This window comes from Nyctereutes procyonoides, unplaced genomic scaffold (genome assembly GCF_905146905.1).
Source record: "Nyctereutes procyonoides isolate TBG_1078 unplaced genomic scaffold, NYPRO_anot_genome, whole genome shotgun sequence".
NCBI lineage: Eukaryota > Metazoa > Chordata > Mammalia > Carnivora > Canidae > Nyctereutes > Nyctereutes procyonoides.
The window spans coordinates 4057993-4069738 of record NW_026575043.1 but is presented as its reverse complement, the minus strand read 5'-3'; the positions used below and the strand labels follow the sequence as shown (position 1 = coordinate 4069738).

Sequence of the window (11746 nt, the reverse complement as noted above, 5' to 3'; positions counted from 1 at the left end):
GACTGTTGTTTGTAGTCTACTACATCTCATATTGTCCCATTTGAAAAAATAAGCTGACTTGTAAAAAGCACAGTCTAGATTTTTATACAAGAAATATAGAACCCTCGTTGACAATTCATCCTCCCAGATCAATACACCCTTATATCACAATCTCTTTCCAATACTGTTACATTATAGTCTCTGTTTATGCTTCCTATTTGTAGAAAATACTAAAATAGCTGCTAGGAAAAAATACATTAGTTCTCTGTAGTATTATTAAGTGCTTGATATAGCTACCTTTATTCCAAATGGCTGGTTATAAAACCTGGAGGGGAAGAAAATCTTTTAAATTTAGGATTAACAATGAATTCTACAAAAGCACTGGAATTTTACATTTCAAATTTATAACGTCTACATAATCACAAAATATTTTTAATACGAAAAAATATATTATTTCTATATTTAAGGAAGATCTGCATCATCTCTTGACAATTCAAAAAACTAATACAATCGTATTTTTCCCCATATCTACCTAACAAGGCCATTGGGAGTTCATTTAATTAGCCCACAGAATTGTAATAAGGAACTGGTCTCATTACGACAACTTAAATATTTTTCAACAATTTCTCCCAGATGGATTCTAATTATTTAGGAAGGAATCTGCTTGAAAGTCTAAACATAACTGGCCATTACAATAAACATTTGCTAATAACCATAGGGGCAAAAGTATGACAAGGCCAATCCTAACAGAAATAAGGAAAAAAGCAAGTCAAATGGAGCAGTGACAAACTCTTCCTATTAGGCAGTCTAGTTTTTTTTTTTTTTTTTTTTTTTGTAAAAAACTGGAGGGAATTCAATCTTTAGATTAGCCAATACAGAGTTTTCTAACATAAGAACATGATGGAGAAGAGATGGATATTACTGGTGAGGGCAGACTAGTTCCATGAAAATCCACAGAATACCAGAACTTGCACACCAGCCAGCCAGGTTCAGTGAATATAACTGGGTGTCCCATGGTAAAATTCCTTCCTGAATGTGTCACTAAAGACACAAGGATTAAAACCTGAAGCGCTTGAGGGAATGTCATGTCAAGATTAATCACCACTACCCTGAATGAAGACTTCCACCTTCCAAAGTGAACACCCTGTGCTGTCTTTTTAATTTGTGTAAGATGGATTTGGGATGAGGAGGAAGAAAGAAAAGAATGTTGACAAGTCACGGAAACATTTCAATCTATTGCCAGTCTCTGAAACTAAACTACAGTTGTTTATGCAAGAGTTTATTGCTTTAAAAAAAATAGTACATGCTTTCCTATTACCATCTCTTTAAAATTCTCTGCCTTCCTAGATAAGTGCTATAGGATAAACTCCCATCTAATAGCCTCATTTCTAAATTTATAGAAAAGGATCCAATAGGTGTGGCCCTATTCTTTTCCATCGCTTATAAAGACAAGTGGCCAATTGTCATCCGGGGAAAGTGCTCCTATACCCTTTTAATTTTCCTAAAAGACTTTTAAAAATACATTCCATGAAAAGAAGTCACTCCCCTTTAGTAGCTATTCAAAATTATCTAGTCTTTCCATTAAGCCTCTAATCTTAAAATTCAGTAGGTAGTATTCAACCATATTGTCACATTATGTTCCGCAGTAACTATATCCTTATTATTCAAGTATTATAACCCTTCATTTTTCTGATAATCAACATACTCTTCTTTTTGAAAATTATCTATGCTATGACAACATAGTCCTTGTTTTGTTTGTTGTTCTCATTTTCTCATTGTGGGCTGGTGATTTTTACTTCTGGTCTTGGTGGTCTTTGGTGGTCTAAGTCAGCCTGGAAGAAGAGAGATCATAACAAAGATATTTAGCTCTTTAGTCACAAAGGTCATAAAATTCGCAAGGAAAAAAAAATACTCTGTGTTTCATGTAAAATCGTATAAATATTCAATTAAAAATAGTTCCTTGGGTCCCCTTTCTTTTTCAGTTGAGCATTACCCAGTGGACATGCCATTCTCAACACCTTGCTTGCACAAAAGTCCTGCCTGGAACCATAATCTACGATGTGCTTCCTAAGAAGCACAGACTCATTTCTTGTGCTACAGGCTTTACTTTTCTCAATTTTGCCTCTTGATTACACTTTTAAGTTTTTCTTTTCAACAGCGTATTTATACTTTTCATTTCAGCATTTTCAGAGGAAAGAGGAAAAAAAGCACAGCAATTCTATCCTCATGTCACATTAACCCAGCCCCATACCAGATGTTCTTCTATTAGTTAGAGTTCACAAACTCTTGTGAATACAGTACCAAGTGCCATCAAGTATCAGAGAGAGAAGAGCAGGAAGGAAATCAAGTATAGAGCAGTATTTCTCCAACAGCAATGGCATCCCTGCCCCTTGAACTTCCTTTAGGGTATTAAAAATCGTGTCTTGTGTACAATGCGTCCTTTTCCTACTAGATTGAAATCCAAGGGGATGAGATTAGAATTAGTTGATTTTCAAACTCTGCCCTAGGGAACCCTGAAGGCTCCACAGCCGCCAGAGGGCCAGTGTGAAGACAGTAGGACTAGCTCCAGGGCCCCTCCACCTCCAGCCATAATTTCTGCACAAAAAAAAGAAAAAGAAAATGACCGGGGTGGTCTCTTATTTCACGTTATCTCAAGAAGTGTTTCAAATAGTACTTTGAATATAACACAAGCCCAATAAATGTCAGTTGCTTGTTGTGTATCTGTCATATGCACCTGCTGTCTTCCTATAATCACAATATACTGTGTCTAAGGACAGCTACATAGAACAAAATGTTACACGATAAACTGAATTCTTAGTCATTTGAGAAGTAAACAGTCCTTTGGAAATGGTTAATTTTTAATGTATAATTTATAATTCATATGTATCTTCTTTTTCATAGACTTGATATGCTTAAAATGTACCTGAACTAGTACTTTAGGAAGAGTGAAAACAACACACACTGCCATTATAAGAGGGATGAGTCAAATAAGATTCAATCTCTTTCTGGGTAACTGCTTTGCTCTGGTATTTGCATAGTTTTTAAAATCCCTAACTCAGGACACCTGGGTGGCTCAGCAGCTGAGCATCTGCCTTCAGTTCATGGCATGATCCCAGATCCCAGCTTCAGGGATCGAGTCCCACATCGGGCTCCCTGCAAGGAGTCTGCTTCTCCCTCTGCCTGTGTCTCTGCCTCTGTCTCTCTCTGTCTCTCATAAATAAGTAAATAAAATCTTTTTAAAAAATAATAAAATAAAATAAAATCCCTAACTCGCCATGTATCAGGCACTTGCTCCTTTGCAATTCCACAAGCTTAGATTCCCGTCAATACATTCTGGGGAAACTTGCACTTCAAATTATATAACCTTGATCTTGACTGAGGCTCAATTCTTATAAAAGGCTTATTTTTAAAAGTTAAACTTACAGAATGGAAATATAGGTAGGTCATCCATTCATTTCCGTAAAACAGTTTTAGGTTATGACACTGAAGGAAAACCTAGACTACTGGAAGGGTACATACTGGATCTTACCACCTAGGTCCCACATAGGATTTACACTTTGATTTCATGCAGTGAATTTTCATCGAAGGCAGCCATCACAAAGAACTTCGCGAAGTCTACTATTGCAGTCACCATATAAATGACAATGTGTTTTCCATATGACACAAGCAGATAAACCATTTTGCTTCCTTTCAGAAAGTAAAAGTGTGTTTGTATAGGCATGTGTGTGTCTGTTTCCTTGAGAAGTTCATTTTGTTTCCTTACTGAGGGAAAAGGAATCATGTAATTGACTGAATTTTTTTTCTAATTTTAGCTACAAACAACTTCAGAATATAAACTGTCACTAAATTTCAGTGACTGTGGAGAACTGCAGATGGGGAATTTATTGACTACCACTATGAGTCCCTCATCTTGAGGAAAGATGAAGTGGAAGACACGTTGGGTGTTTTCATTTAGATGTTAAGGATGGTTTTTGTATGAGCCAGAATAACAGATTACAGAGAACTCTGTACTGGTTATTGAAACCTGGCCACAAGAACTTGTTCGCATTTTAACATTACTAAATTTGATCCCCTTCTAAGCAAAATAAAACAGATGAAGCAATAATAAATCATCAAGAGAAGCCCACTCATGAGACCGGGCATCAGGAATAATGATAGCAAAGCCCACTTGAGAGGTTACAGCCTGAGGGAGGTGGGCCCTGGCCAAATAGATAGACAGGAAGGGCATATGTGGTTAGTGGGGATGCTGTGCAGTTCACCCTGCCCCTCACACTGTGACACTGAACTTGAGCCTATTTATCAGTCCCTAATTTAATCCTCTCTCCTCTGGAAGAATGCCTGCACATTGAGAATATCCTGCTGCAGGAACCCTGGTGGAAAAGCAAGCTAGGAAGGAGGCTTTACCACGTATTTCCTTACCCTCTATGTATAATAAGTAGAACCACATGTTATTAAGTTCTGGTGCATCAAATGCTTAATTTGGTTAATCCATTTAACACAGACTAAACAAGTCAAACTAACATCTCCAAAGACGTCACCTGTGACAGAGGTGACGTTCTTTCTTTCATGTCTAGGTCTCATGGCCTTGATGCTCCTTTCTTGTCTGTACCTTTCCTGATCTTAATGTATTTGCATCTGTTTATATTTGTTATATACATTCTTAGGACCTCTGCAAACTTTGTAGAATGAGATTAGGATGGATGGATGGGTAGGTGGGTGGATGAGTGGGTGGATGGGTGAAATGGGTAGATGAGTGGGTAGATGGGTGGATGAGGGGATGGGTGGTTAGATTGGTGGGTGAGGGGATGGGTGGATGGATGAGTGAGTGGATAGATGGGTGGGTGGGTAAGGGGATGGGTGGGTGAGGGGGTGGCAGGGTGGATGAGTGGGTAGATGAGTAGGTAGATGAGTGGATGGGTGGGTGAAATGGATGGATGAGTAGACGGATGGGTAGATGAGTGCGTGGGTGAGTGGATAGATAGGTGGATGAATGGGTGAATAGATGGATGGATGAGTAGGTGGATGGGTGGATGACAGGACAGATGCATGGATTCTGATAGATGGATGACAATACTTATTAATGGACTGAAATAACATAGTCGAGTAAATGGTATTGAGTCCTTCCCTGCTCAACAGTAAGTGGTTTCAAAGAAAGACTTAAGAAAGTCTTAAGTGCTTGAATAATTTGCTAAGTGCCTGGGCATGTACACCACACACATATTCGAGCATGAACACCAGGGAGCAAAAGCAATAGAAATACCTCATTTTGTCCAGTGCCAGCTCCTTGAGACTTGACATCCTCGTCCACTGCCTCCTGAAGCTCAGTAGTAACCTGATCCAGCTCCTCCCCATTTTCTTCATCGGTGCCTCCATTACCTCGGGTGGGACCTGCAGGCTCCTCCCTGTGGTCCGGGACCTCCTCCACCTCCTCAGAGGCTTCCGTAGCCTCCAGATCTCCTCCTTCTTCAACTTCACCATTCATTCCCGAAAAATCTTCTTTCTGCTCTGCATCCTTGTTTGCTTTCTCTCCATCTTCTTCCTCATCTACTATTTCTGCTGGTCTCTGGTGGGTCAGAATGAATAACAGATGAAAACAAGCAGCGCAACAGAGATTCTGCACTGCACATTAGAATGATGTAATAATTACTATACCACAGTCAGGTAAAACTTCCTTACATGTGAATAGCAGTCTGCAGTAGAGAACGTGCTAACTCTCATTAAATACCTACTGAACGCCACTCTTCACCAGGATTTCCTCATTGGCTCCTCACCACAATCCTGTGAGGTTAGTATTATTCCCCTATTACAGGTGAGAAAACTAAGGTACAAAGAGACCAAGTGTCTAGCCCAAGATCCTACTGTATATAAGTGAAAGAGCCAGATCTGGGATGAAGCATGTACCTCCAGTGCTTAGAAGCCCCTGGGGCAGAAAGGAAGCCAGACTGCAGGGTCCTTGGCCAATATCTAGTGGAGTGTCCCACCCTGAGGAGGAGGTTTAAAAAAAAAAAAGACAAAAAGTCCTGTGGAGATGTCATCATCCTTACCACAACTGCCTGGTGTGTATTTACGTCTCTAGGTACAGAAAGAGAGCAATGGTGGTAGTACCAGGATGTGAACCCAAGTCATCTAGCACCAGATGTGGACCACTTCCTACACAATGCCTGGGAGTTCATGGTGTATCTCAAAACACAAAAACGATCGTGCAGATCTGAGGCCAAGAAACTATATGTTCTTTCTATAAAAACAATAAGTGCTCAGGAATTTATAAGCTCCAATTAGGCATTTCACAGTTATTTGGATACATGTAAAGGTGCTTTAAAAGACACAAGGGGCTGACTTCCAGAGCCAAGACTTTGGAGACCCAGGTTCAAGCACTGGCCATCCATCAGCTAACTCTGTGAGCACCAGAGTCCCCACTTATAAAAGGAGAATATAATAAAACACCCAGGGGGAATAAATGAGAGAAGTTATATGCATGCCTACCACTGTACCTGGCACATCACATCCTAAGAAAACATTAGAGTCGCTCCCCATCTGTCTGATACACTCTGTCCTAGAACCTCAGGTTTTTCATTGCCTCCAGTAAAATAACAGCTTTTCTTTTAAAGTGTAGGAAAGAACAGGACTTGTTCTAAATTAGGACTCTAGCCTGCCTCTTTCTGGTTGACAGTAGACAGGTCACCTAGTCCTCCAGCATCTATAAAAGGAGGGTCTGAGATGCAATTACCCCTACCCCCCCTTGTAGCTCTGGAAATCCATTCTCCTCAAGCTGCACAAATGCTTCTTATGAGGTCGGTCTTCATGGTCTTCTTGTAAAATTAACATAATACTCTCCATTTTGGAAGTAAAGGGAAAACAAACAAAGTAGACTGAAAGTTCAGGGCAAAACTCGACACATTATTTTGAAGCGGAAAGAGCTTATATTCTGCTCAAAGTAGAGTCTCAGTTTTGACCGCATGATTATCAAAGACATACTTTAAAAAAATGAAAGAAAAAAATCAGTTGCTCTTAAGATATTCCAATAACCGTCGTCTTTTGTCTTCACACAGCTTAAATAATAGTACAGTGTGGCTCTGTCTTTCACATTTCCACTCGGATGCTTAATGTCGAAAGGCATGGGGCCCCCAAGACCCCTAAGCTTGCTGCCCAGGGCGAGGCCCCTAGGAAGGCCAGAAATGGGCACGTATGTGTGTGGGTGAATCTGCCAGATGGTGCTAAGAGAAAAGACAAAGATTTATGGCATGGAACCCCACAATGTTTGGCAAGGATTTCCAGCTTTTATGTATAAGACCTAACTGAAGGTGAAAAAAACTTCCAATCTTGAAGAGGCAAAACAGTATGCTCCCATCTCCTAAGCCCTATCCCATTCTCTCTATACAGAGAACACTCATGGCAAGGCAATGAGGCAGACACGCTTCGAGCAATGGGCAATGGAAGAGTCTGGTAAGTGAGAGGGTGGGCACTGTCATTATGAAAGCAGAAGAGAGGAAATGTCAGAGAGGGGACTCCAGGTGAGGAAGAGCTAGAAGAAGGAGCCAACTCAGAGAATCACGGTGGGTGGCTTCCCACTCAAGAGGTCAAGAAAACGCTGAGGGGTTTCGAACCCAGATCCAGAAGCTTCTTTCTTAGTGACTCAGAAGGATATGTGACCCTAAAAAGACATCTGGAGGGATCTGTCGCCATAACCCTCATGACTGGGCCTGGAGACCCACCTGGACTGAACAACAGTCTAGATGCTGGACATTCAGAGACAGATATGACACAGAGTCTCGAATCAGGGAGCTCAGAGCAGTACAGTCACAGGGCACAGTATAATACAGCATGAGGTGATAAGTGCCCAGAGCATGGGTCAGGAAAGGGACCTTTCACAGTGGGGGTGGCAGCCTGCCATCAGGTCTCCAGGCTTTGGTCACCATGACCAATGAAACACCGCATGAACACTGCTTGTGGGTGGAGAACACAGTGCAGCACACGTCTCCCGTCCATGCTGAGTGTCATGCTCTGTGTTCATCCATTTATCATTCCTGAAACCCTCACAACAACCCTGCAAAGTACACTTCTTATATCTCTTACCCACATAAGGAAGATGAGAAACCACTCAACGCTTCAGCCGTGGTGACCAAGTAGGGCTAGGATTTGAACCCAAGGCAGTATTTTTTTTATATTTTATTTATTTATTCATGAGAGACACAGAGAGACAGGCAGAGACAGAGGGAGAAGCAGGCTCCATGCAGGGAGCCCGATGTGGGACTCGATCCCAGGATCACGGGATCACACCCTGAACTGAAGGCAGATGCTCAATCGCTGAGCCACCCAGGCATCCCAAAGATTTTATTTATTTATTCATGAGAGACACAGAGAGGTAGAGACACCAGCAGAGGGAGAAGTAGGTTCCCTGCGGGGAGCCCAATGTGGAACTCGATCCCGGGTCTCCAGAATCACACCCTGGGCTGAAGGCCGCACTAAACAGCTAAGCCACCCGGGCTGCCCCGCAAGGCAATATTTTGCCAAGTCCTGCTATTCTTCCTCAAACAATGGGAGAAGCTGCTATTTCACATAGTCACTACCGTGTTTTCAACAGCCAGAAAATGTGACTCTGCAAGAGGCAACATCGCTTTTAATATTTAAAGAATGACCGACCTGAGAACAAAAACATTTCTGGATCTCTATTAAAGACTTTTGGTGTGATCTAGGGAGGGAACATTATAAAGATTGTTAGGCAGAGTCCCTGAAGCATTACATACAAAAATCCAAAAATACTACAGCACTAATGGCCAACAAGAGCACATTTCTTTTTAAATTATTTCTGAGAACTGGATAATTGTCTATCACCCTCCTAGAAATCATTAAGGTACCTTAACTTGCCCATTTGGTTTTGGTTTGAAAGAGAAATTACACAAAATTTTATAATAAAAGCATTTAATAATAATAACAGAGAAAACCCAAAATTTATGGTGATCATTTAGGAATCTAGATCTGTTCCTTCTCTCTGAGAATACAAGAGCTTGCTGAAGTCTGTTAAGGTGTCTACTTCTTTTTTTTTTAATTCTTTTTTTTAAAGATCTTATTTATTTGAGAGAGAGTGTGTGTGCGCGTGCACATGAGTGGGGGTGGGGCAGCAGGCAGAGGCAGGGGTTGAAGCAGACTCCCCACTGAGCAGGGAGTCCGAAGCGGGGCTCCATCCCAGGACCCTGAGATCAAGACCTGAGCCAAAGGCAGATGCTCAACAGACTGAGCCACCCAGGTGCCCCAAGGTGACTACTTCTGTGTCAACAGGAAAAGTCTGTTTTCCCTTCATGAAATCTGGATTTATACCAAAAGGTGGCAAAATGAGTGTTAGTTAGTTCTTAGTTCTTAGTTTTGTGTTTCTCCTCTTCCTCTTTGTCTTCACTACCAATTTCCAAAAACGTATACATTTTTTTTCTTCTTTTCATGCAAGCAACTGGGACAAACTCTAACCTCTCTCCAAGGAAGGAGACACCCAGTCCTGAATTCAGGCCCTGTTCTTCCACCATCACTTGTGGAGGCCGAGAAAAATTAAGGCCATCTCCCACTTAAAGTTTAGCATTAGCACAAGTACAGCCATCTTAGGCCCCTGTGAATAAGAGCTGAACTTTATGGGAAAAACTGCAGGGAATCCCATATCAGAAAGACAACAGAGCTCAGAATTGCCCTCAGCAGAGAATCCCATATAAGAAAGACAACAGAGCCCACGCCCATGGTAGAAAGTCTCATATTAGAATGAGAACAGAGCTCAATGCCCTTGAAAGCCCCCTATCAGAATGTAAACAGGACGTGGAGAAATTCCTCCACCCCTTCTGAAAATCCCCTAGACCAGCCTATAAAAAACCCAGCTGTAACCCACTTCGAGGTCCAAGTCCCTGCTCGGCTGTGTCGAGTACACTTGGACCCAAGCTGGAGCTTGCTAATAAACCCTCGTGCGCTTGCATCGGTGTCGGCTCCTTGGTGGTTTCTCAGATTCGCAATCTTGGGCACAACACACTAGCACCACTGCTAACACCTAGTATTACACCTTCCATCCCATTACTTCTATTAGACTTTCCCAACATGGCTATTTTATCGTCTTCACATGAAGCCACATCTGGTTAGTGCAACTTTATGAAATGCAAGATAGAGGTGCTGCACTACCAAATGGATCAGTTTAAATAAGACAGTAACATGAGTTAAAAGGTTTTTAATCCTCGAAAATATCCACAGTGTAGAACACAATTTATTATTACTATGACACTACAACTCAGGCCAGGAAAAAAAAATTCTGCTCTGACATATCTGTAATGAATAAATGAAAAGCAATGTGCTTTTTGGTGTAATCTCCTTTGAAGCAGGCATTAAATTATTAAGGATGTTTCCAGTGCATACATCAATCAAATCGTCCCCGGAAGGAACACCGGGTTTCACACCCATTCACACACACACACACACACACACACACACACACACACACACACACAGATAAAATCTATACCATGGTGAAGGCCTGCAGAGAAGCAAAAGAATGCTCATTCCACAGTAGGGTGGGGGTCCCTGGGGGGAGGAAGCTGTCCTTCAGGACAATGAGGAAGAAAGGAGGCAAAGTCAGCTCTGCTCACTTCCTCGATCCTTTCCCTCCTTCTCTTGCTGTAGAGAAACTCTCCAGGACTCCAATGACCCTCACACAACAGTGGCCTGATGTTCGGCCCTGGCACTAGGACACCCACAAAGGAGAGTTTACTCGGGTGAATGTCCTTCTTAGAAGGCCTTGGGATGTCATCTAACAGCTAGTACAGCTCTTCCCTGGGGGGCAGGCTGTGAGTTAGACAGCTCTGCACAAAGCCACAGAACGTCACATATTGGAGGATTTCATTTCTGTGAAACATTCAGAATGGGTCAACCTATAGAGACAGATATCAGATTCGTGGTTGCCAGGCATGGGGAGAGGGGAGAATGGGAAAGGTCACTTAATAGGCATGAGGTTTTGGGGCACCTGGGTGGCTCAGTTGGTTGAGCGTCTAACTCTTGGGTTTCAGCTCAGGTCATGATCTGAGGGTCCTGGAATGGAGCCCCACATCCGGCTCTGTGCTCAGTGGGGAGTCTGCTTCTTCCTCCCCCTGCTTGCACACTCTGTTTCTGTCTCTCTCAAATAAGTAAATACATCTTTTAAAAAAAATAGGCATGGGGTTTGCTTTTGGGGAGATGGAAAATGATCTGGAACTAGACAGAGGTAACAGCTAAACAACATCGTGAATGTTCTAATGGCCACAGATCTGTATATTTAAGAACGGTTAATGTTCAGCTGTATGTTAGGAGAATCTTCAATTTCTTTCTTTTTTTTTTCTTTTAGAAAGAGAGAGAGATCAAGCAGGAAGGGAGATGCAGAGGGAAAGGGAAAGAGAATCTTAGGCAGGCTCTATACCCAGCACAGAGTCCAACACGGAGCTCGATCCCATGACCCTGAGATCATGACCTAAGCTGAAATCAAGAGTTGGATGCCCAACCAAGCCACCCAGGTGCTCCTCTTGCTTCAATTTTTAAAGGAATCATATGCCCCAACTCCTGACCACCAGGGAGAGCTATGTGGCTGGCTCTGTGTGGCCACCTAACTGAGGAACCAACTTCTGGTTATCTTCCCTGCTTTATTCTGCAATTACACTCTAGGCAGACATCTCCCTTGTCTCAGGTGTAAAAAGCTTCCCTTCCCAAAAATCAGGTGACTCGTGGTAGGAAGTCATTGGTGGTGCTGAATGAATGAACAAACAGATCTGAGACT

General features: G+C 42.1%; 1 protein-coding gene across 1 annotated transcript in view; it reads right to left on the bottom strand.

Moving 5' to 3' along the window:
• Nucleotides 1-928: 928 nt before the first annotated feature.
• DCDC2 (doublecortin domain containing 2) overlaps nt 929-11746 on the bottom strand; it is a 156334-nt gene continuing 145516 nt past the window's right edge. The window contains exons 9-10 of the mRNA XM_055322922.1: nt 5240-5542; nt 929-1811 (exon numbers count right to left, since the gene is read on the bottom strand). Coding sequence (XP_055178897.1) covers nt 1752-1811; nt 5240-5542 — 363 coding nt within the window. The 3' untranslated portion in view covers nt 929-1751. The remainder of the gene's footprint in view (nt 1812-5239; nt 5543-11746) is intronic.